The sequence below is a fragment of the Amblyomma maculatum genome, chromosome 4 (assembly GCF_055883805.1).
Source record: "Amblyomma maculatum isolate TAMU_Amacu chromosome 4, ASM5588380v1, whole genome shotgun sequence".
In the NCBI taxonomy this organism is placed as follows: domain Eukaryota; kingdom Metazoa; phylum Arthropoda; class Arachnida; order Ixodida; family Ixodidae; genus Amblyomma; species Amblyomma maculatum.
The window spans coordinates 194,476,252-194,502,218 of record NC_139347.1 but is presented as its reverse complement, the minus strand read 5'-3'; the positions used below and the strand labels follow the sequence as shown (position 1 = coordinate 194,502,218).

At 43.6% G+C, this 25,967-nt stretch overlaps 1 protein-coding gene across 12 annotated transcripts; it reads right to left on the bottom strand.

Moving 5' to 3' along the window:
• Positions 1 to 12,220: 12,220 nt before the first annotated feature.
• On the bottom strand, positions 12,221 to 25,620 carry LOC146193936 (uncharacterized). 12 transcript variants are annotated; one of them, XR_014706881.1, is made up of 7 exons: positions 25,055 to 25,591; positions 24,879 to 24,960; positions 24,191 to 24,343; positions 23,025 to 23,181; positions 21,931 to 22,112; positions 17,161 to 19,935; positions 14,683 to 16,259 (listed from the first exon to the last, which is right to left on the bottom strand). XR_014706881.1 is itself a non-coding variant. In XM_084602883.1 (6 exons), the coding sequence occupies exons 1-5, from the start codon at positions 25,379 to 25,381 to the stop codon at positions 19,836 to 19,838; spliced, it is 819 nt and encodes a 272-aa protein (XP_084459009.1). In that variant the 5' UTR covers positions 25,382 to 25,579; the 3' UTR covers positions 12,221 to 12,460; positions 19,823 to 19,835. The 12 variants fall into 12 exon arrangements, 6 of the variants coding, with proteins under 6 accessions (XP_084459009.1, XP_084459008.1, XP_084459010.1 ...); XR_014706882.1 differs by having other exon boundaries at positions 14,683 to 16,201; XM_084602883.1 differs by lacking the exons at positions 14,683 to 16,259; positions 21,931 to 22,112 and adding an exon at positions 12,221 to 12,460 and having other exon boundaries at positions 19,823 to 19,935; positions 25,055 to 25,579.
• Positions 25,621 to 25,967: the final 347 nt, after the last annotated feature.

Here is a 25,967-nt window from a genome sequence, read left to right as displayed (position 1 = left end):
AAACAGCGCGAACAAACGGGGACGAAAGGAAGAAACCACAGGAACAAGCACTGTTCCTGTGGTTTCTTCCTTTCGTCCCCGTTTGTTCGCGCTGTAGATATTGTAGAATTCTGTAACTGAAATTTTTTTCACAGGTGCCAAGAGGCAGCTGCCACCGCATGGAGAGTGTTTGTGTTGCCAAAAGGTGCCACTGGTAAAGGTGCTAGTGCCAGAAAGCATGGAGTGCATAACGCAACACCATACTTTAACAATGGCGTGAATGAACACAGTTGCTTTAGAAGTGGCATATTACAACCAGATGCAGGAGACGCCACACATTGCGCAGGTGCCAGATATCCACAAGTAGGTTTAGAATTTTGTTTTTATGTGCAGCACACATCGGCGATAATCAGTCTAATGTATACGCCGATTTTCAACTGCAAATTTTTCACTTCCTGCCAACAATGACACAATTCAATTGAGCGTAGGCATTCAGCTCATTCTGCAGGTTCAATTTCCCATTGTTATAGGCATATGGCCGGCCTACATGCAATTGCTTAGTGGTATGGCACCGCCTTGGCAGTGGCAACTGTGCAGCCAAGTAATTTGTGTGATGGGAGCCATATGGGAGGCCCTCCTATCTGCAGACTTGTGGTTTCTGATACCCAGAATATTAAAAATAGAAACTGCAGTATCGTTTGTTCGGATGCATTGTGAGCATGTGCGCAGTGTGTTGCATCCACAAAACTCAACACATGAAGCTGACCACTAATTATGCAAAAAATTTGAATTGCCCACCTTTCATGACTGAAGACATAAAATTAAACTACGCAGGAGACAGCCCAGAAAAGATGCAGACAGGTCAAGCGTAGACTAACAACTGATTTATCGAACAAAACATCCTTCCTTCAACGAGCATAATGAATGCGCAAACAAACTTAAGGCCAAAAACAGAAGTACCCTATCTTATCAACCCAAAACATCAAGTTCTTTCTGATACAGGTGAACTGATGCCTGGCTAGCACATTTTTCCACACCGTATCTAGCAATCTGCCAAATTTCAAAAATCTCACACGCCTTCCTGTCCTTCGCACAGCCTATCATCTTCGTTTGCTTGAAAAGCGGCGTACAAAATACTTTCTTTTCATCATTAATCTTACAAGACTGGCAGTGCCTTAATAAATGCTGCCCATCATGCTGGCTCAAAGAGTTACTGTGCTCCTGAAGGCGTTTATTTTTATGTTTATGTTTAGTTTTAAGTCTTCACAATGCCTTACCAACTAGTCTCTCATCACACACTTCTCGATTTCATGACTGAAAACAAAATGATTCAATGGAAAAACAGGAGTAAAGCATCCCTTTATGAAATTACCATTACTGTCAAGAAGAAAATGCAGCTTGTAAAGTTTCCCTTCAGGAATATTTCTGCTTGTGGCTTTCAAAGAAAAAAAAAATCTTCAGTGCAGAATTTAGAAATGCCTGTGTAAAATTCAAACTTAACTACAGATGGTATGCTTGTTCATGGTGATTATGTTTAGGTGTCAAAATGATGCCCAAATATGAATGAACTCTATGCTGTTTATTGCTTCATATCACTGTTAATTCTGCAACATTCCCACGTTGCTGCAATCGCCATTTCATACTTTTCACACCCTCTTGTGCAGTAGCCCCACAGGGGTGCAGTATGTACATACAAACACTGAAGCATAATTGTACTCAATCTCTTTTTCCAGGATCCAGAGAGCTACTCATCAATTCCCTGAATGTAAGCTGAATGTAAGTTGTGATGTACGGATGCGAGAGTTGGACTGTGAAGAAGGCTGACCGCTGAAGAATTGATGCATTTGAATTGTGGTGCTGGCCATATTCCTTGGACGGCCAGAAGATCAAATCAGTCGATATTGTCGACCATAAACCCTGACTGCTCACTGGAGGGTCACATTCTAAAGTTAAAGCTCAGCTACTTTGGTCATCTGATGAGAAGAGAGGAGTCACTGAAGAAAGATTTGATGTTGGGAAAGGTTGAGGGTCACCGGAGAGGGGGTGGGCAGTGAACGCGATGGTTAGATGGCATCCTCGAGGCGCTGCAGATGAAGTTATGTGATGTCAGGAAGATAGTGAGAGACCAGAAAGCGTGGCATGATATGGTCCATAGGGTCAGGAAGAGTCGGACACGACTGAACTGAAGCTGAAAATGGCATGTTCAGCCAGTTCCAAATTTGTTTTGCAAGCATGTCAGGCCCTCATGTAATAAAACAGTGCGAACTAAACTGACACCCAAAATAAAACAACTTTCAAGTGCGTGGTCACACCAACCTTCTGTTTTCTTTGCTTTGCACATTACGAACACCGTGTATCACTTCGCAACTAGCTGCACTGCCTTTGCAACTAATTTCTTTCATATGCAATCAGCCCACTTATAATGAACCTGATGGACATGTGGATTGTGTTCACTGTATCTAATTTTCATAGTAACTGGGCTTTCCATATTAACTCCTAAATATAAAGCAGGAAAAACCAATGCAACACACGTTTCCTCTTTGAAAGCAACCCAAACATAACGGCACTTCCCAAGCGCACTAGAATGGTCATGTGCGCCACACTAAGAAAACTGCTGCCAACAAGCCAGTGTATGCAAAATAAATGATTGCCAAGTGTTTGTGGCAAAAGATGGTAGGTCATCCCCAAGTAGTGCCCATATTTTGCATATGATGGTGTCCTCGCCTAGTGGCTCTGCAATGACTGCACCAACACCATCCTAGCCGAGACCAGGTCTAGGCAGCTGTACATCACCACAAAACCATGTGCCTGATCACATGGGTTTTTGACATTACCTGTTGCTCATTTGCCAATGCAGCAATGAAGCTAGCACAATGCACTACCTGCATATAGTAGCAACACAGAGTGTGGACAGACTGATGGACGGGCGACACGCGAGACTGGCTGGGTGAGCGAAAAATATGTGACTGGTAGTCAAATTGCTCAGATTGCCATTGGTTGATTGTGTGCTGTAGTTGTGCTTTTAATAACACCACCTCACCTCCTCTTTTTTTCGCCGCAACCATTCTTCTGATTTCACCTTAGGCACATAGGCCTAGCTGACACACACATGCAGACTCAGTTGTATGATGATGATGATGATGATGGATTTTAATGGCGCAAGGGCGACTCAGGCCAAAGAGCGCCAAACTCAAGGTTAACGGTGTACTCAAGTTTATATAATGGAATAGTTGATTTTTTATGAAGGGATAAAAAACAGTGGTGTATAGGGCCTAAAAATGTATTCGCTCTGTAATATCGCTAAAAACAATGGTGTATAGGGCCTAAAATTCATTTGCGATATATAATGGATGCGCAATGTGTAAGTAGATGTATTAAAAGATCTCATCCGTCCTCTCAAGGAGTAACGGGCTGAGACCCACGTCGATAAGAAATTTCATGTAAAAAGCCTACTTGTAATAAAAATTTAAGCACCTGTTTTAAATGAAACATTGGGTTGTCGCCAATAAAAATGGATGGGTGTGCAGGTATTTGATGAGTGAACAAGGAGGGAAAATGACGTCTTCTTTCTGGTTCCAGTTGTGCACATATGATTAAAACATGAATGACAGTGAGTCGATCACCACATCTCGAGCAGTGTGGTGCAGGAGAGTTTGTTAAAAGGTATGAGTGTGTAGTATGTGTATGACCTATTCTCAGCCTGCACAAGGCTACTTCTTTCAATCTGTCTCTTTTGTCTGTAGTGTACCTGCCTATGATAGGTTTTATAGTCTGTAGTTTATTTTCAGTCGCTGTGTCCCATTCCTCTTGCCACTGTTGTCGAATTTTGTTTTTAATGTGTGGCTTGAGGTCCTGGTATATTATTTTGTCGATGTCTGTAGTATTTCGACAGGCAGCTGACACAGCAAGCCTATCAGCCGCCTCGTTACCTGGTATGCTACGGTGGCCTGGCACCCAGCAAAGTGTAATTTTAAGTTGTAATTTATGGGCAGTGATAAGGTTGTTAAATAGAGTATTCAGGACTGGGTTCTTATTGTGCCATTTCCAAGAAGTTAGGGAGGTTAAAACACTGAGGGAGTCTGTGTAGATGACCGATGACTGTATTTTGTTTTCTATAATGTGTCTCACAGCTAACAGGATACCGTGGGATTCTGCAGTAAATATACTTGTATGTCTGTTCAGTGTTTTTGTTAGTGAAAATTGTGGTCCATGTGCGGCACATGAGACTTGAGTCGACTTTGAAGCATCAGTGTAATACTCATTACAAATGTATTTTGCCTGCAGAGACATGAAGTGCTGTTGTATGGCTATAGGAAGGGCATGTTTTCCAACTTGAAGGAATGTTAGGTCGCAATTAACAGTGTGCATTTCCCACGGGGCGATGAAGTCTTTTATGGAAGTTGTATGGAGGCTGCCAACCGGGATGTCCAGATATTCAATATGAGTGGCTAGTCTTATTGGGTATGGTGGTGTTAGTGACGGTTTTCTTGTGAAAAGTTCTGTGTTAGCTGTGTCAAGCAGGAGCCGGCGACAAGGATGGTCCAGTTGAGACAATATTTTGGTAGCATATCTTACAGCAGTAAATTATCTTCTTCGCTGTAATGACCATCGGTTAGCCTCAACATAGAGGCTAGCAATTGGGCTAGTTCGAAAAGCACCTGTGGCAAGGCGAAGGCCAAGGTGGTGCACTGGATCGAGCATTTTTAGGGCAGAAGGTGATGCTGACCCGTAAACCATTGAGCCATAGTCAATACGAGACAAAACTACGCTATTCAGAAGGCTCAAGAGGCAGTCACGATCTGTGCCCCAGGACTGGTGGAACAGAATTTTTAGCAGGTTCATTGCCTTCAGACATTTTAATCTCAGCTGTTTTATGTGTGATATGAAGGAAAGCTTTTCATCAAAAACTACACCGAGAAATTTATGTTCTTTTTGAACTGCAAGGATCTGACCACTCAGTGTAATGTTGGGCTCAGGTCTAATGCCACGCTGCTTAGTGAAAAGCACGCAGACGGTCTTTGCAGAGTTAAACTTAAACCCATTGTCGTCAGCCCACCTAGACAGTTTGTTGACGCCTAGTTGAATCTGGCGTTCACAGATGGCCAGGTTGCAAGATTTGAAACTTATCTGGACGTCATCGACATATAAAGAATAAGAGATGGTTCTTGGCAGCACGCCCTTTAGCGAGTTCATTTTGACAATAAAAAGCGTGCAGCTGAGGACACCACCTTGTGGGACACCATTTTCCTGTATAAACAGCTTCGAGTATGTATTACCAACACGAACTTTGAAGGTTCGTTCAGACAAGTAGCTTTTTAACGTGTTCAACATGTTCCCTGTGATACCGAGAGAGAAGAGGTCGCGGATAATACCATAGCGCCATGTGGTATCATATGCTTTTTCAAGATCGAAAAAGACAGATAGACAGTGTTGTTTGTGTACAAAAGCATCCCTTGCATAGGACTCAAATGCAATGAGCTGATTGTCTGTTGATCGCCCAGCCCTAAAACCAGCTTGGTTTGTGTCAAGAAGGCCATTGTATTCTAGGAAGTGAACAAGACGACGGTTTACCATTTTTTCGAAAAGCTTGCATAAGCAACTGGTTAGGGCGATGGGCCGATAGCTCGCTGCAAGTGTGGGTTCTTTGCCAGATTTTAATATCGGGACAATGATTGCTTCCTTCCATGCTTGAGGAAAGCGTCCTGTGGCCCATATTTTATTATACAGGCAGAGTAGGGTTTCGAGGGTGTCCACATGGAGGTGCCTGAGCATTGCATATGTGATCCTGTCAGCACCAGCTGCTGTGTTCTTGCATGTGTCTAGTGCACTCTTCAGCTCCTGTAGTGTGAACGGGCTATTGTACCCTCCTGTGCATGGTCTCTTATCATGTATAGGTTTACTCTTTTCGGTCACCTTGTGCCGCAGAAAGGAATCTGTATAGTGTGCCGAGCTAAATATGTATTCAAAGTGTTTCCCTAGTGTGTCTGCTTGATGTTCTAGTGTGTCGCCACTAGTGCTGACAAGAGGTGTGAGAGTGTTATATCCTTTGAGTGCTCTTATTCTGGTGTAGACTTTGTGTGCGTCAGTATAAGAGTTCACAGACGAAAGGAACGAGGCCCAGCTTTCTCGCTTGGAGATGCGTCGAACACGCCTGCCATTTGCCTTTGCTCGCTTAAAGGCTATTAGGTTTTCGGCAGTGGGGTGTCGTCGCAAGTTCGACCATGCCTTGTTCCGAGCTTCACGAGCAGTCTTACATTCTGCATTCCACCAGGGTCTTCGTTTGTTTCGTGGCTTACTTGACGTTTGTGGGATGCATTTTTCTGCAGCTTCTATAATGTGCAGTGTGATCAAGCGCTGAGTTTCATCTACATCTAGACCACTAATAGATGAACAAGGCAGTGATGAGTGTTCCCTGAACATCTTCCAGTTGGCTGCATTTTCTTTGAATTTTCTGGGATTCGACACATTTTCATTTCCGTTCCCAGTATATTTTATTGAGATCGGAAAATGGTCACTTCCGTATAGGTTGTTAATGACAGTCCACTCTGTAGCTGCCAGGAACATCGAGGAGCCAATGGCTAGATCTATGGATGTGTAAGAGTTATGTGCTATATTGTAGTAAGTTGGCTATTTCGTGTTTAGTAAGCATGATCCCGAGGACAATAAGAATTTTTCGATTAGAACACCTTGGGAGTCCGTTCTTGTACATCCCCATAATGGGTGGTGAGCATTAAAGTCTCCGACCAGCAACCAAGGTTCCGGAAGTTGATCAATCAATTTTTCAAAACTTTCGCTACTTAGCTTATAAGTTGGAGCAATATACAGGGAACATACCGTTGTTATTTTACCATAAACTAAGCTTCTGATTGCCACTGCCTCTAAGTCTGTGTTGAGTGAGATGTTTCGAGAGGGGATTGATTTTTGTGTTACAATGGCAACGCCACCAGAGGAGTGAGAGCTGCCTTGCCTGTCGTTCCTGAATATATTATATTGCTTAAGGAAATTTGAGTCTGCTGGTTTTAAATGGGTTTCTTGCAGACATAGTATGTTTGGTTGATAGTCCGCAAGAATTTCATATATATCATCTAAATTTTTTAAGAGTCCTCGACAGTTCCAATAAATGAGGAGCGCCATAATTAAAAGTTATTTAGGGGGCAAGTTTAAACTTAGGTTTGTAGGTCCTTGGGACCTGTTAATGGGATTTTTCCCTTTCTTTTTCGCTCCAGTGAGCTTTGCCGCCTAGGCAGCTGGGGTGAAGAAGTTGTGTCCATCACATCTTCAGATGCGGTGGACGACTGTGCAGAAAGCACAGGATTGTCAGTTTTAGGCCTCGACTCATGGGTCGAGGCCTTTGGGCCGGCTGACCTGGGGGTCCGCGCAGCCAGCTTTGCGGGTGGTGGTGGAGTAGCGCTAGCTGACTCCACCGAGGGCGCAGGTGGCGCTGCCCTGGAAGAACTGTGTGCTTCCTGGGCACGTGCCGACGACCGCTGTGATGCCGCGCCCTGCTGCGTCACAACGGAGTAGTGTGGCTTTTGAGGAAGAGAAAGCCGCTTTCGTGCCTCTCCGTAAGATATGTTTTCGGTGACTTTCAGTGTAATTATTTCTTTTTCTTTTTTCCAGTACGGGCATGAGCGTGAATAAGCTGGGTGGTTACCTTCACAGTTTGAGCAGAGAAGCGGCTGTTCTTCGCAGTTGTCTGTAGAGTGTTCGTGCGAGGCACACTTTGCACATGTGAGTTTGCCACGGCAACTCTGAGAGCCATGGCCATATTTCTGACATTTGAAGCAACGGCGTGGGTTAGGGATGTAGGGCCCGAGTTTTATCTTTGTGTAGCCTACTTCGACAGATTCTGGGAGAGTGCTTGCAGCAAAGGTGAGTACAATGTGCTTTGTTTCTATCTCTTTCTTATCTCGTCTGATTTTTATCCGGTAAACATCTGTTACATTTTGTTCCTTCAGGCCTTCAAGAAGTTCTTGTTCACTCACGTACCTAAGGTCGTCATCAGAGATGACTCCTCGGGCAGTGTTTAGTGATCGGTGCGGGCTAATCTGTACCGGTATTTCTCCAAATGATTCGACTGCACTTAGCTTCTGATACTGATGGTTGTATATTAATTCTAGTAGCAGGTCACCGTTTCCAAGTTTCTTTATCTTATAGCCCTGGCCAATGGCCTCAGTCAACGTTCGGGAAACAACAAATGGGGACACAAGTCGTGCAGTGATTTCCTCGTGGTCACTGTGGACCACGTGGAAACGAGGAAAGTTGTTTATGTTCTTTGAGAAGAACATGGTGGTCTCGGTGCGCCCCCTTTTAGAAGGAGGACGATCGGGGTTAAGGAGTTTAGATGCCATAAAAAAGTGTATTGTTCGGCTGCAGTGCCAGCCACCCACCATGGAGCCCAACGAGGGGACGGGACAGAAATTGTCAATTCCTGCCCACGCCAGCTGTACACCATAACTATAACCCAATATGGCGTAACTCAGGGTAGCTAGCCACACAAGGTTAACCCTCGCCGCCTGGAAGTAGGAAGAAATGAAGAAGGTAAGAGAGGACAGGACAGTTCTAAGAAAGAAAATAGGAAAGTGAAAGATGGAGGGGAGAACAGGAAAAGGCGACTGCCGATTTCCCCTGGGTGGGTCAGCCCGGAGGTGCCGTCTACGTGAAGCTGGGGCCAAAGTGGTGTGTTGCCTCCGCCGAGGGGCCTTAAAGGTCCGAACACTCGGCATCGGCTTAACCACCAGGATCCCCTTTTCCCCGGACACGGCGATGCCACGCACGGCTAAGCGTGGGTGCTGGGGTCCGTGGTGTCGCACGGTACACCAAACATCTGCTTTAGCAGATGCCCCCTGCGGGGCAGACTCAGTTGTAGGAATTGTACGGTAGTTCTCCAGCATGCCCTTGGCAGATAGTAATATGCAACACTCAGGGATTTCTCAACTGCAGAGGTGAGTAATGCAGCCTCCTTGTTCGCTACAGGCAAGTGGTACAGCCACAGTTGGTCAACACATCTGAGACACAGTGACGCATTGTTCTCAAACAGTTTGACGGCAACGCCATCCTCATACCTTATAAGTGAGCATTGGTCAAAAATGGGCTTGACTGTAAGGGCAAGGAACAAAGAGGTTCAAAAGCATTGCGCAAGTTGGAAGTTCAAAGCAGACGCACTACACGCATGCAGTTTTCTGTATGCAATTTTCAGACAGTAATAATTTCAGATGATGCACGAGGCAATGGAAGCAGCAAGAGTACAACTCGTATATAAATACATTGCAATGGCAAATTACCCTTCAATGTAGCCTTCCCGTTGATGGTAAGTGTTAAGTTAGTGCAACAGATAGCAACGATTAAAAACATTGCAAACTTCTATGATCCTCAAACAAGTGGTGTTAAGCATTTTTTTCATTGGCTGATATCTGTTGAGCTAGCTTGGCATGAGGATATACAAATTGTCATGAGGACAATTTGTTTATGATATGTGACTTGCTACCAGGCATAAAGTAGGCATAAAATGTGCCTGAAGCTTAACTTGATGCTTACGGGAACCTATTTATTAATGCAAAGAAGAGCAGAACAGTTGCCTTAAACTGGCCTTGAATGGTTTCCAAGGCTTGGATTAAGATCCTCATTGATGCCCTCAAGAACCGATAACACTGCAAGGGCAATTCCAACACACTCTTCAAATACACGCAGAAGAAAATACCAACCATGATGAAGTGTTGACAGTCGAAGAAAGAAGTATAGGCTGCCATGACACAAGGCAGAGCCCCAGCCCATGATAAAGTCACCACCAAGATGTTAACCAACCTGGGCATTGGAGGCCTGCGTTTTCAGAATACTTCAGCAAATGTGAGCAGAGCGTTGAAATTCCCAAAGCCTTGAATACAGTGAACACCAGCTTTATTCCCAAACCTGGCAAGGAAGCAAGCCCCAACAGGCTATGACCCATCTCGCCAATGTCCTGTATGGGCAAACTGATATAAAGGATGGTGCACACAACTGCCTCACCCGCCATACAGACTGGGACAAAATTTCTCACTTCATGTCGCACCATCTCACCTCAAAAATTTAACTTCGCCAAAAAAATGAAGATGGTTGGTTTTGTGGGGTTTAACGTCCCAAAGCGACTCAGGCTATGAGAGACGCCGCAGTGGACTCCGGAAATTTCGACCACCTGGGGTTCTTTAACATGCACTGACATCGCACAGCACACAGGCACCTTGCTTTTTGCCTCCATCAAAAAGCACCTGCCGAGGCCGGGATTCGATCCCGCGTCCTTCGGAATAGTAGTCGAGCGCTGTCACCACTGCGCCACCCTGGCGGGGTACTAATTAAGATGCACAAAAGCGCTGTTTGGCATGGTTTCGCTAGGCGATTTAGTATCAAGAAAATGTTTTTTTTTCTAGAAAGGAAAGCTGAAGTATCTGTCACACTTCCAGTTGGACGCCTTCAACACTTACAATTAATGGCATACAACTGGGGGTGTAAATATGTCGTCAGTTCAAATCCTCTAATGCAATCTAGCCTCCGAACTTCACTGGCAGAGTGATGCTAAATGGGAAGTGAAATGGTATGCAGTCCCCCTTGAATATTGCACAAAATGACTGCGTCACAATTATGAAAAAGAAATCGTGGCTATTTATCTATTGCCACTTCCTGCAAATGCCACTCATGAACCAAATAAGGCTTCTGCCTTAAAACGTGCTCCTTCAGCTAAAATGGGAGGTAGCTGACCGCTTTACATGCAGCTTCCGTGAAGGCCATTATAGCATCATCATCAGCCGGATTATACCCACTGCAGGACGAAGACCTCTCCCATTTTCTTCCAATTAACCAGGTCCTGTGCTAGCTGCATCCACTTGACCCTTGCAAACTTCTTAACTTCATCAGCCCACTCAATTTTCTGCCACTCCCTGCTATGCTTACCTTCCCTTGGAATCCAATTGGTTACTCTTAAAGACCATCGGTTATCCTCTCTTTGCACTACATGTTCCGCCCACGCCCATTTCTTCTTGATTTCTGTTAGAATGTCAGTAACTTAAGTTATTTCTCTAACCCACTCTGCATGCTTCTCGTCTCTTAATGTTACCTCTAGCATTTTTCGTTTCATAGCCCTCTGCGTTGTCCTCAAATTAAGTAGAATCCTTTTCGTCAACCTCCATGTTTTAGCCCCATAGGTCAGTACCGATAGGATGCAACTGTTATACACTTTCCTCTTCAGTGTTACCGGTACGCTGCTAGCCGTAATGTTTAAGTACCTTCCAAATGTGCTCCATCCCAGTTTTATTCTCCTAGTTATTTCCCTTTCGTGGTCCGGATCTACGATTACTATACCTGTCCTAAGTAGACATATTCGCCTACCAATTCCAATGCTTCGCTATTTTTCTCCTGCATATTAATCTTTAGGTCCACCTTTTTGCTTTTCTTGTCTAGATCATTTATCATTAGTTGCAGTTAGTCCCCTGAGTTACTTAACAAGGCAATGTCATCAGCGAATCACAGGTTACTGAGCACTCAAAGCTTAAGGAAAGTTTAACAATATAAAGCATGTTATGGTTCTTAAACCCATTATACATCAACCTGAGGGACATGAGGTCAGACCCAATCTGCCTGGAAGATTGGAACACTCTGTTAGAGCCGTGCTTTCCTCTTCCTTATCAATATGGCAAAATGTAGCCTGAAAAGCTTGACCAAACTGATGGAATTCAGCATACTGTCTATGATGACGACCTATCACAATCTGAATAACACAGGGAAATCTTGGAGACATGGAATCCAAACTACAGGTGGCTACCATTGTTCAAAGGCATGCAGACACAGTAGTTCTGGTAAAAAGACTTGCCACAGTGTCAGTGTCGATAGAAAATGAAGACATGGCAACTGTAGATAGAGCCATGGGCAGAAGTGGAGCATGCACTAAGGCGGAGGAGGTTGCTGTCACCTCTGCAGCCACCAATGCAATCTCGCAACTTATAGTCACTAATTTGCAAGCGATAATTTACTGGGGGGAAGATTACCCTGCTGGCAGCAGCTGTCCTCAAAAACATCAAACATATAGCAAAAATCGAACACTTGGTTTTGGTACCCCGTCATCAAAAAGTGGTGAGGATGAAGTGCATATGCATTGCAGAACAAAAATACCCCCCCCCCCCCCTCCCTGGCTAATTTACCACCTGGTGAGATAGAATACCCAAATGTGATCATTACATAATCAAACATATTGAAACACCACAGACTCAAATGCAGAAGATATCCCTATCTGGCTAAGGCGATCAGGCAACTTCAACCACAAACACTCTTAAACACCTGTCTTGAGCATGGATCAGGTACCCAGCATCTTTCAGTAATGAATGGCAGTTCTGTGGAGAAGGCAGACATATATTATATGGTGTAAGCCTGCCAGGAAGATTTGAAGACCGAACCAATTAATGAGGTGTGGGAGGTAGCCATGTCCAGCTCGAACCTCATGTACCAAGAGCACGTCCTGAAGAGAGCAACGACAACAGTGATAAGCAGTAGAGCCCTGAATTAAAAACTCAACCATAGCAATTCCTTTCCAAGTTGTTTATATTAGAAAGGTGTACCCAGTGGGTAGACAAAGGTTCCTAAAGAATGTGAAGCATTCAAAAAGCTTCAAGGTAAATTGAGGACACCAAAGCATCCTACTAAATGAGAAATGATTAGAGCAACTTTCAGACCCAAAAAGTCAACAATGCAGGTTAAGCAACTAACAAGGGTTACACCTCTGTGAAAATTGCAGGGAGAAATATGCAGAATCAACTAGAAGATGCAGTGTGGGCAAGGTCGGATTATCCAAGGTTCAAAGGGTTCAAATGAACCGGGCCCTCTCTTCTTAAGCCCCCCCCCCCCGATTGCTGGAAAATAAAATGGCTGATTGTGAGGTTTGGTGGGGAAAATATGGTAAATTAAATGTAAAAAAAGGGATTCAGGCCATGAGAGGGGCCAATTGAGGGCTCCACAAATTTCGACCTCCTGGATTCCTTGACCTGCACTGACATCAAACACACAGGCACCTTGCTTTGCCTTTCCATGAAAATACAGTCGTCGCGGCGGTCCAGAAATTAGTCAAACCGTCTTCCTGATTTCCCATATTGAAATTGGAGTTTATGTATAGCAATTTCGAAAACTTCCAAAGCTGTTCGTCGCATCCTACGCAAAGCCGACCTCATATTTTTCCAGTCAAAGCACAAAACTTTGTACTCACCCCCAATACTAGATGAAAAAATAAATACAATATGGTTCTAGCTTGTTCTAGCTGGTTTCAGTTGGTTTCATTCCACGCTGGTACCCAACTGGCATTAACTGGTTCCAGATGCCTACCAGTTGGTATTAATACTGATGCCAGTTGGCGGTCAAGTGGAATCAATGGGTTCTAGCTGGCTTTCAGATGGGAACCAGCTTGTGCCAGTTGGCAAACCAACTGACCTCTGTCATTAGTGCAGTTGAGGTCAGTTGTTAATAATTGAGCAGTAAAAGCTGTGACAAAAGCGATAAATTATTAAAGATTATTACTGCACATAGCTGACAGCCGCCACAGCTATTTGTCACTGCTGAGCATGGAGACGCAGCTTCTTAGACGGATTAACGCTGAAGATCTCACCAAGCAGCTCTCCCATCTAAGGACTCGAAGAGCTTATAGAAACGTAAATACCTTTGTGTCCCTAGCTTAAAAGTGGAATGAAAAAAAAGCAGATGTGTTACACAAATACATGTCCCATTTAAAATTAGTTTTTTTTTCCTGTGAAGTATTTAAACTTAGTCATTGCGTAAAGATTAGATTCAAAGAAAAAAAGATTAGAAGGTAGACTGAGCTTCGCCTTGTAGACGCAATACCACGACTTAAGCCTATTTGAAAAGAAGGGACCTGCATGGGGAGGGGTAAAATAGGATATCACCATTAAAGCTGTCCTATAATACACTCCAAGGCAAGGCTTAAAGAGCAACTCCGGAGGTTTTTCAATATTTTAATATTCAGGTAAAATTTTTACTGTAGGTCGGCCTCTCCTCCGAGACGCATCGTGCCAAATTTGAGCGCCATGCGATAATTCATTCGCGCACAACACTATTTTAAAATGTGCAGTTTTCGTGGCTTCAGTTGAGATGATTTCTGCGGGCAACACTGCGTTTGTGACGTCACAAACAGTATACCCAAGGCCACTCCCCGCTAGATCATGAAATTTTAAGGCTTGTATTTGGTTCTTTCAGACATTTTATGTGCTCTGTCATAATTTCCATACTTTTTTTCCACAATTCAACGCACGTACGAGTGGTTTTCTAATACTGAGTGTGACGTGACCATTTCGTCAACTAGGGCGTCGTTTCTGGCCGAGAAAGCAGTTTTGGTTTCGATTTGCTGTTCTTTCTTTTTAAAAATACTTCTAATTAAAATTCCAAAATAAGGCTTTTTGTGTTGGCGTCAGGACATGCTGAGGAATGTAATTCAACTAAAAACACAAAATGATGAAAAAAACCACCGGAGTTGCCCTTTAAGTGTCCACCCTATTTTTTCTGACCACTGTCTATGGCGGCGGCAGCTTCACGGTGGAACTAGCTGAACACGCTATTTCGTAAAATGTAAATTATTTCAGTAAACTGAATGCGGAAAGGCATGTACAGGCAAAAGTAGAAATTATGTGTAAAAGTAGATATATTGTCTTTGTAAATGGTGACAATAAGTGCAAATATAAATATATATGACTGGTTATTTGAGCATGATAAAGCTTTAACTTCTTCCCATTTCAGCAACGACGTCATGTTCAATAAGCGACATTTCGAAAAGATTTAGCTCCCTGCATTATGATAGCATTCTGAGTAATAAACATTATTTGCTGCACTTTAAGTCAGCATATAGAACAGAATATTGCAGTTTCTATAGAGACAGTGCCTTAGGGTAGCTAAAATTGGTCTTGCCGGATGAATTCAAAAAACTATTAGATGACTGGTAGCGTATTTACAGCAATAATTTGCTAATAGCTTATGTACGAGTCACGCGTCTACTTCGTTCTACCTCACATGCAGCCAATCGTCCTGCGCTATAGAATTAGCCAAGAAAATAAACACGCGAGGAATTTATTTTTCACGAATGTATTTTGAGTTTTGAGAGAGGATTGTGTATCTTGCAATTTCCTAGAATAGCTCAGTCTAGATGCTAGACTGTCCGTGTATCCTGTGCGAAAATATGTGCTCAGGCAAGCTTCATAAACAATCAGAAGATTATTTGAGTAAATATGGCATGTGGTCTCTGTAGGAACTGCAGAAGAACTGAAAACTGAGCAAGTTTGTGCTGTTAGTTATTTTGTGTAGGAAATACTGAAAGGCATCTACTCTCAAACATGACACCACGGGGCGGAGTAGGGTGGTGGGGGTTATAGGGGCCTTCTTAATTCCTTTTGAACTGGGCCCACTTCATTGTTAATCCGCCCCCAAGTGCGGGAAAAAATTTTTTTTTCATAATGAGCCAAGTCTACAAGACATAAACTGGGAAAAACACGAACGTTTCTTATACACATGTCGTAGTGATAGCCAAGATATCATTTGATATGCTTCATATAATAGGGGTTCTCAACACCATAATATAATGAAAACTGATACAAATATTGGAGCTAGCATCAGCATGTACACTCCAGATTGGACATTTCTTGGTCTGAAACTCTGAATCTGACTCTTTTTGTTCATAAAACTATTTCTAGAGTTGCTTTTAAGCTCTATTGATGTATATAATGGCTAAAAATGATTATGATTTTGAATAGAACACAAAAATATATAATTCATTATTCTGCAGCAGATAGAGATGCTGCTGTTTTAACGCAAACAAGTAAAGGTGAACAGCAGGTTTTGGCTGCAGGTACAAATATGAATTTTTTTTTATTGTTCACACTCCAGCAGGGAAGATGTAAACTTGTTCAAATCTGTGATATATGTATAGAATAACATTACTTCACTGTACCATAGCCTCCTTTATACACTCTGTGCCTGGCAACTCCGCGCTCCGCGGCCGTTGCCGCCGCTCCTCCTGTGTTGACAAGTTACGCCGCTAGCTGCCGAGAGATGGCGACTGCGACGTAGGGCCACCCTCGCCAGGCGATGCCGGGTGCGCCGTGTTGCAAAGCGGTCCGGACAGCCACGCGCTGCCGCTTTCTCGCTGTTTCGTGGACTATTTTGCAGTGTGCAAGGTCATGCTTCTACTTTTCTGTGCCTTCGGATGCTGCAGGAATACAGCATTGCACCAACTGGTAAGTGCCAGCTTATCCTTCCGGCGATCGCTGCATAGTGTTCAGCAGCTATGAGGCTTGTAAAAAATAGTGACAGCACCAAACACCGTGTTTATTAGGAGTCAATACTGCAATAGTAATGTTAGATGTGCATTTGTGATTTCTGGACTGCAATGCTAACTGCTTCCCTGCCTAGCTCGTCTGCGTAGTGTGTTAGATGTACTCCTGCGAAGTTTTTTTTTTTTTTTGTAGTCATCATCATCATCAGCCTGATTATACCCACTGCAGGGCGAAGACCTCTCCCATATTTCTCCACTTAACCAGGTTCTGTGCTAGCTGCATCCACTTGACCCCTGCGAACGTCTTAATCTCATCCGCCCACCTAACTTTCTGCCGCCCCCTGCTACGCTTTCCTTCCCTTGGAATCCAGTTTGTTACCCTCAGCGACCATTGGTTATCCTCTCTTCGCACTACATGTCCCGCCCATGTCCATTTCTTCTTCTTAATTTCCACTAGAATGTCGGTAACTTGAGCTATTTCTCTGACCCACTCTGCACGCTTTCTATCTCTTAATGTTACCCCTACCATTTTTCGTTCCATAGCCCTCTGGGTTGTCCTCAACTTAAGTAGAACTCTCTTGGTTAGCCTCCACGTTTCAGCCCCATAAGTGAGTACAGGCAAGATGCAACTGTTGTATACTTTCCTCTTGAGCGATACCGGTAAGCTGCGGGTCATAATCTGCGAGTGCTTTTTTTTTTTTTTTTTGTAGTATATACGCTAATTACTAAATTTTGTGAAAAAATAGAAACACAAGATTTACCTATTGGGAAGATGACTACTTTAAAGTGAGTTAAACAGAATCGTGCAAAGCCTACTAATCTGTTGCGTTCCTTTCTACAGATTTAGGCTAATTCGGAACCTCACCATCCAGTGGTCACTGCATCGCACTTACCCGATTACCTCTACATCTTGCATAATGGCAGGGGTTGAACGCATTATGAAGTCGATTTCATTTTTAGTCTCTCCGTTACGACTTCTCCGTTATACTCTGTGCTTGGCAACTCCGCGCTCCGCGGCCGTTGCCGCTGCTCCTCCTCCATTGACAAGTTACGCCGCTGGCTGCCGAGAGGTGGTGACAGCGACGTAAGGTCACCCTCGCCAGGCAAGTGCCAGGTGCGCCGTGTTGCAAAGTGGTCCGGATAGCCACGTGCTGCCGCTTTCTCGCTGTTTCATGGACTATTTTGCAGTGTGCAATGTCATGCTTCTACTTTTCTCTGCCTTCGGGTGCTGCAGGAATACAACATTGCACCAACTGGTAAGTACCAGCTTTGCTTTGTCCTTCCGGCGATCGATGCATAGTGTTCAGCTGCTTTGAGGCTTTCAAAAATAGTGACAGCACCAAACCCTGTATTCATTAAGCGTCAATACTGCAATAGTAATGTTGAACGTGCACCTGCGCTTTCTGGACTGCAATGCTAATATCTTCCCTGCCTAGCTCATCTGCGTATTGTGTTAGATGTGCTCCTGCGAAGTTTTTTTTTTGCAGTATAGGCTAATTACGAAAATTTGTGATAAAATAGAAACACAAGATTTACCTATTGTGAAGATGACTACTTTAAAGTGAGTTAAACCAAATCGTGTAAAGCATATATTAGTTTTCCTTGTCAACTAAATCGCTGTCCCTCTCTAGCATCGGAAACCGCAAAACTCGTACTCAACCGCATTAAGGCCTGTGAAAAATGACAGCACCAGAAGTATGTTTATTACGCGTCCAGTAAGGTAATAATAATATTAAATGTGCACGTGTATTTTCTGGACTGCGATGCTAACTTCCTCCCTGGCTAGCTCGTCATTATGGTATGTTACATGTGCTCCAGCGCAGTATTTCTTGTTTCGTTAACTGCGCAATTCTGTGAAAAATAAAAACACAAGCTTTGCCTACTATGACGATTATTTTGGAGTGATCGAAACAGAAAGATGCAACATGTATATTTGTCTTTTTTTTGTTTTTGAAGTAAAAAAAAAACATGTTTGTACGACGCACTGAATCATTGAAAGTAACAGCTGATACCAAAATTGTTCTTACAGAACTCAATGGCATACTGCGACGCAGTTGTTCCAATCATCTGCAAGTCAAGCTGGTTTCTGAAGTGCTATCAGTGACATAAGTCACCGTGAACATTTTTCTCTACTTGTGGCAAATATTCATCACACCACTTCTACATGGTACTCTTGTAGCACAATTACTGTTGTGAAATGTTTAAATAAATGTTGGTGTCTTTCTTCTTAAATTTTGCTTTATTGCAGCGCAAACTAGCACTGTAATTTTCCTATCACCATGGGCGCTAGCGGAGCAGTCATGCAGTTTTTCGAGCCATGTGCAATTTCTTAGAACTGCCTGCCATAAAATGTCATATAGTGTTGGTGTTATTGCCTAACAGTATCATGATCACTTGTTATGCTTAGTGGATGTCGGCCTTACAAATAAATATGCTGAAAATGCACGATTCATGCTTAAGAACAGTTATCCCGCTAGCGAATAACAGCGCTCCCAATGCGCGTCGACGTTCGTACCCGTGCGACCCGTGCGCTTCGACCCCTACGTCAGTGGCGCCCTCAGCGAGGGGAGCAGCAGCGCCGCGCAACTTTACCTGACGGCGCCGCTCTATTGCTCGTGCGACGCATTGACAGGCACAGAGAGTATAAAGGAGGTTATGACTGTACTAATCTGAATTCATGAGTATCAAAATGGCAGGCACGTTTATGACAAGAAGAGAACGGGTAGTATTGTCATTCCAGTCTGCCTAAGCTATTCCGCATAAAATATTGCACTGAGAGAGCCACTGCCAATTCGCCCAACTAGATGCTTTTAAGTTCACTGTGGTAGAGTTGCAGTCATTGCTTCATTTGTGATGGGGCTACGACCCCCCTGTTATCACCCTTTTATGGGTTCGAACCTTTTCCCAATCTCTCTATATCTTGTAAATCAATGAAGAAGTAACACTAAAGAACGAATAAATAAAATAATGCTCGAAATAGTCCAACCTATCAGGCTCAAGCAAATAAAGAATGCTCTCGTGAGTAGATTTGGCTCATTTTCACCTGTACATCAGCAAGGTCTGGTTAATTTTTTATCTGGCTTGATATCTAGGCTTTACTAGATGCCTTTTGTTCGTACAGCTTTTGCAAAATAAGATCCATGCCCAAGATTTTCATAACAGCATAATATGAGTTCGATTTGGTTTCTCGATTTGGCTCATTTCGAAAAAAGAAAAATAAATCCTAACATGTGGTTTCCTAGGCTGCAATCAGCCTGAGTTTTAAAGAGCTGCACAAACATCAGAGCATCCAGCCAGTTTTCACTGTCATCATTTTTTGGCACTCATTAACTGGGGCTTCCAGAGAAGATGACTGGTGCACAAATTTAGAGAGTAAAATTACAGGAAAGCATTTTTTCCGCATTCGCGGTGAGCGCTGTAAACTTAGCAGTAACGTGCATTCAGCATGAGATCTGTCTGACTAGGCATTTTCACACTATAGTGCATTATATAAATAAATGAAAGACGAATAAAAATGCAAGCATATCTGTACATGACAAATGATTAATCTCACACCCTCAATGCAGTTTCAATAGGGAGGCGACAGATGTTGCAGGACCCAAAATGGCTCCAAATGGCATTTCTCAAGCACCAAGAGCTTGCTGCTTGGAAGAGGTTCTTGATTCAACCTGCAAATGAGTGTTCTCTGTGAAATGAATCTGTGAGCGCCTTCATATTTCCCCATTTCAAAACATTTTCCAAACATATTTGCTACAATGTCTCACTTTAAGATAAGCTAAACAATCATGTTTTTGCTGCAAATGAAAGTCAACGGATCACTTCATTTACAGCAGATCCCAAATATATCGAACACGGATGAATGTACAACCCCTTTAAAGTAGTCACTATATCATAGTTGCTGGTGATGACATGGTCCTGAAGATGCTGTTTGGTAATTAAACAGCTACTTAACACGCCTTGTTGCTTAATGGGGGAAAAAAAAGACACTGAAATACTATTAATCTTTCTCTTATCGTCTCTTTGTGCCAGTTTTTCAGTTAGAGGATTTTTTGTTTACATCTTGTGGAAGCATTAGGGCAGTGTGGCTACGAATACAACAGAGTTTGATTTCATGTAAAAACCAAAGCCTTGCATGAACATGGAATTTCCCGCTGGTTATCTTTTAAAAGGTAATAGATGACAAAAGCGTGTGCCATGCAAGCGCTGCAAAACCGCACACAGCACTCCTCCAATTCTTGCCACCACAGTCTCGTGCTGCACAGTGTTGCGGGTGTTCAACCATTTCTTCCCTTCCCTATTTCTAGCTGTACTTTTACTCTTCTTTGCTTTCTGTACAGACCATGCCGCCTTCTTATTGCGAAAGCAATACTATGACAGCCAAAGCGAGACCTCAGGTGGCCGCAGCTACGCCGTGAAGAGGCGCAGCTACAGTCTACTCATAAAAAAATCAGCCTGCCATGATATTTGAATTCACATTATTCGTATGCCACGGGCAGGAGCTGCCAACTTGGGTTAGTTATATGGAAGGGTTATATCAGAATCAGCCTGCCAGAACAGTTTGCATTCTCGTTACCCCTACGACACACAGGTACGTCCATACGGCTTGGCTAAAGCGCGACTTTATATATGAACTGGTAGCTTACGCTCTCATGTCATACCCTTAAGGATGAGCTTAAGTGTCGCCAATAATGTAGCACCTTACACTGATATGGCTTGATAGGGGAATAAGTGCGAAGAGAGGATAACCGATGGTCGCTGAGGGTAACAAACTGGATTCCAAGGGAAGGAAAGCGTAGGGGAATAATGTAGCAGGCAAAAGAAGCTTCCGCCATTGCTTTCGCAATTCAACTAGGGTTAACCAGAGCTACACCACAACTAATTTTTTCTATGTTTGTAGACAGCTTTATTTTTATTTTTTTCCCTATGTGCTGCATGCTTCCCTCACAGCTTTAAGGCGTATGTAAAGTTAGCTTCTCCTGATTGCCGTCAAGCCTGGTGGTAAAGCCATTTAAAAGAGCAGTTGGTGTTTTTGTTTTTCTTTAAAGAAAATTACCTCGCGATTCTAAGTAGCACGCGTGCGGCGATGTCATTTTGTAGGAAGTCGTCGCCGCGGCCTGACGCACTTTACTATTGCTGATTTTTACCGAAAATATCTTTACTATATAAGGAAGGGAATGTTTCAAAATGACCAGTAAGACAAGAGAAAAAGCACTGACAACAGGACGGGTGCTATCAGTGTTTCATCTCGTGTCTTTGCCTGTTTTCGCGCTAGTCATTTCAAATCATGTCTCACCAGCTTGCCCAATCAGCAGTTTTGATTGGAGGGAATGTACAGTCATCTATGGAAGATGAACTAGGACTTCAGTTTCGCTTTACTATATCAGAGTTTTTACTATAAATGAGTTTACTATAGTGGGGTTCTACTGCATTTAATTATTCCTTATATCAAACTTGGAAACTCCCCTTGAAACTTCAATGCGAAGGTATAGGACCCCCTCCTTGAATCGAATTCCCACTAAGCGAAAAATTTGATATAGCAAACTGCGTGCCACTCCACTGCATGCTGAGCTTCTCCTAATGGCCCCCCATATTATCATTTCTTGCACACAGAACAGAGTCAATGGTGAAGCTTTGGGCATCTGCTGGTAAGGAAAACACCTTACAACTGCCTGGCAAGGGGAACATTGTGTCCAGTTGAAAGTGGTCTTCAGTTTGGTGTGCTCGTTTTCAAAGCGACACTTTCGTTTTGCAGGGAAGTTGGCATTCGGTGTACTGGTTGTTGTGTGGTAAAGCCAGCCTCGCAGAATGAAGGCTTGTGGCGGCTCTTGCGTGGACTGCTTCGCTGCTGAAGGAAACAAAGAAATCAACTGTACTGTTCGTTAACTGAGTTATTATTGCGTTTACAGAGTCCCGGCAACAAAATCTGACATCTTATGATCAGCAGTGGCTTTTCATAAAGCACACTGTCCGTAGCAGCTTTGATGTGAACCTTAACAACATTGTGCCATGTGACACAAGAAGCCAAGTGTGAGCTGTGCAAGCAGCGTAAGATCCGATCTGTTCCTGCTAAATATTTGAAGCGCTAATCCACGTCCATGGAGTGGCACGTGGAGGTACTCCCAGCTTGTCTCTCGTTTTAGAGGTCTTAGTGCAAGGACGCGAGTGTGTGCTTCGCGGGTCATCGTGTCCTCAGCGAGCTGCCAGTATGACAGCAGAGAGCCCCATTGCTGCAGAATGCTTTCCACTAGCATGGGTACACCGTATTCACATTTCTGGGTTACCGAAGAGCTCATCAGTAGGCATATTTTATAATTTCAACTATCAATAGCACAAACTATTTTGCAATCCCCATCGAGTTGGATATATCTGGGATCGACTGTACATCACTTTTAACATACTTAAATGGCATGTGCACACACAGACAGAAGAGGCATGAAAAGGTTTCATTTGCCAGAAAACACTGAAGGCAGCAACAACAACAAGCTGGAACACCATCGCATGATAAAGTAAACAACTGACAAATCAAGCTTACACACACATTTAGGTAAAAGGTAGTCAGAAGTGCATGTTTGTTAAGATGCATAATGTAACAAACTGCCATAATAAGGCAGTGTGAAGGATATGGTGCAAGTATAGGTAAACCATCGGATATGTCAAGCCTTGGTACAACAAGCTCCAGTCACGCTTCTGTCACCCTTGCAACTAGGTTTTGCACTACTGTGGTTATTAACATAAGGAACACAGAGAAAGCACTTACACTCCTGATATGTCCAATGTGGGCTGGTATGTCTTGTCATGAAGGTCACACTCTACATCTAGAGATGGCTTTGCCACTAAAGGAACAGATGAAGAGCACCACTGGATCGCACTGCCAGATGGCACCAAGTGAGCAGGACGGAACCTAGTCTGGCATTCTGTAAAGGCAATTAAATGGCAAACATCTAATTAATGATGACGTGCCTGCTCTGCTGACACAGCTGGCTATGAATACATCTGCAGCTCAGCAAGACTCCAGGATCAGTACTAGGACACAGTGACTACATTTTGATGGAGGCAGGATAAGGACAAAAATGGCTTGATATGAGTAGGTGACCCAACTGTCAGTGGTCAAAAATGGTTTGGTTTGGTTTATGAAGTTTAATATCCTAAAGTGACTCGATCAGGCTATTAGAGACACCATAGTGGAGGTCTGCGGAAATTTTGACCACCTGGGGTTCTTTCATGTACACTGACCTCACACAGCATGCAGGCGTCGTGCTTTTCAGCTCCATCGAAAAGTCACTGCCGTGACCGGGATTCAAACCCGCATTTTTGGGTTTAGCAGTCGAGCGCCATAACCACTGAGTCACCGTAGCGGACAAGAATGGTCAGAAATAAAAAAAATTATAGAATATATAGCAACACTAAAGAGGCAATTATGTCATATTTTCAATTAATGAAATTATCTTTAAAATAAGCTAAGTTCTGTATGCATTACAGCATGATGCAAATAGCAACAGAAATACAAAAGTCAACAAAAATAGCATTTTATGACATAACAAAAAAGTTATATATTGTCTTGAAGCTACATTCTTTTTTTTTTTTACTTAGTAGATTCAGTATTCCAAAGTATGGCATATTAATGTTTTGTGTGATAGAGACAACAGTTCGCAGCTTGTGTTTTCAAGTTTTGTTCTTGTATGGTATAATGCGTGGCTTTTGTTTTTGTTGCGTGGGGTGCTGCAGCAAAAGTGATATGCCATTCTTATGCTTTGAAATATGTTATGATGTGCTGAGGGTTCGCACCGACATCGCGTTCGTCATACTGCACAATGTCCCACGACAACACACTCCCTCCAAGGGGCGCACCCCAGGCTTGGTTCCAGCCGCTTCAATAAAAATCCAATATGCCATTGCTTTTGTAAGTGATAAGCGTATACACACCTGTTTCCTTTGTTTCAATGACCGTTTCTGTGCCAAATGATCTTGTTCTTGGTTTGCAAGCTGTTTGTGCTGACCGCTTTGAAATATGAATGCAGGCTTGAGTCCCTTCATCTTTCCTTGACACAGCCTCACTTGTGCTTGGTACAGTTACAGCTGCAGGGCAAAGTGATGCCAATGCATGTAAACAATGAATGCAAATATGCAATGCATGCACATTTACTTTCATTTGGTCTTGGACATGCATGGCACAAATTTTTAAAGTGGTGTTACGACCACTGTCGGCAGCTACGTTAGAAATTTTTGTTTCTTTAGCAACACCGCTTAGAGCGAAAAAAATTGCGAGGGACTTTCGCCACTAGGGTAGTGAAAGGCAAAACCTGAAAAGTCTCATCTTGTCTAGCGTCCCTGCCATCCGCAATTCCACACTTGAATCCGCGCCTAGGAACACTACGCGACAGGAGCGATGGGATACCATCCAAACGCACACTTGTTCTAGAAAGTGTGACCTACTGCACCTTTTCTCCAGAAGTGTCATCCTTTCTAGCATTCCTCCCATCTGCAATCCCACACTTGAAAGCGCGCCAAGGAATGCCACGCGACAGCCGCCGCAAAAGCGGGACACACTTTGTCCACGACAGTATGAGCCATTAAAGGCTTTCGCCTAAACACTTCCAACAAACACACTTACCAGCCCTTGCTGACTTCGGCGCCAAGTAACGGTTGTCGGTTTGTACGCCGATAATGCACTCGGACTTGGCGCGCACGCTTACCTGCGTCGAGGAGGCGATGCCTGCGTTAACTTCATCAAAATAGCAGTCAAGCGGAGCAACAAGCTGCGTACAAAGTGCCCGCTCATATACAAACCTGGTTTCGGCGCTTTCGTCGCTTCGGCACATTCACGACTTTTTGAGCAGCACGAATGCTCGGTACAGCCCCATGCCTCAGGCGCGGCGGCTTTCCCGACAAACCAAACTCCACAATGTAGTACAACGGGTTCAGGGTGTACGATGCCGGCGAGAAATGTAGTGAGCAAATTTTGCTGTTTTTTCTGGGGGTCCAATGTGGACGTCCATTGGCGCGTACAAAGTCAATCCACGCTCTTCGTTGCGTTCCATCGCCGGGGAAGCTGTGAAGGACAACAGCATCACCCGTTTTACTGGGACAGAAATCTACCACACAGTAAGCTACCATGACCACTTTCTCGGGAGGACGGCACTCCAAATGAACCACATCATTACAATTAGTAACGCAAAATCACGAGCAATGGCCGCAAGGAACACAGAAAAAAGGACACGAGATTAGCGCGCGAGATCGTGACTGGCGCCGTCACCACTTAATTGTTGCTATGACGTCAAGCTTCTTGCACATCAAAAGCGCGTCACATGGTGCGTCACATGGTGCGTCATGATGATGTTGTTGATCAACCAACGTTACTAGAACAAACTGAAGACGCGAAGATGTGACGGCAGTAACGAGGTAACGACTAACGACATGACAGGTTTGACATGACATGATAGCAATAACCAACGTTCTTAGCGATAACTTCCGCCATTATTTGTCGGAAATAGCCAAAAGGCGGAGACTGGTGACACGCACCGTGGCACCAGTAAAACGCTGCTGCCACGCACAAAATACGTCACCCTACGTCATCATAAACTAAGCAAAAGAAAAAATGTGCGCAACAGCAAGTGAAACATTTATAATACTTATTTATAACTTAAAATTGTGGCTTAAAATAAGTTATTGTTCATTTTCTTAATAATTTTAACTTATGTAG

Excerpts from the sequence above, each read along its gene's own strand:
- LOC146193936 (XM_084602882.1), bottom strand. The coding sequence starts at position 25,381 with ATGGTAGCTTACTGTGTGGTAGATTTCTGTCCCAGTAAAACGGGTGAT. Across the intron at positions 24,961-25,054 it reads GACGAAAGCGCCGAAACCAG|GTAAGCGTGCGCGCCAAGTC; the intron begins GTTTGTATATGA and ends TCCTCGACGCAG. Across the intron at positions 23,182-24,190 it reads CATTGAAACAAAGGAAACAG|AATGCCAGACTAGGTTCCGT; the intron begins GTGTGTATACGC and ends TTGCCTTTACAG.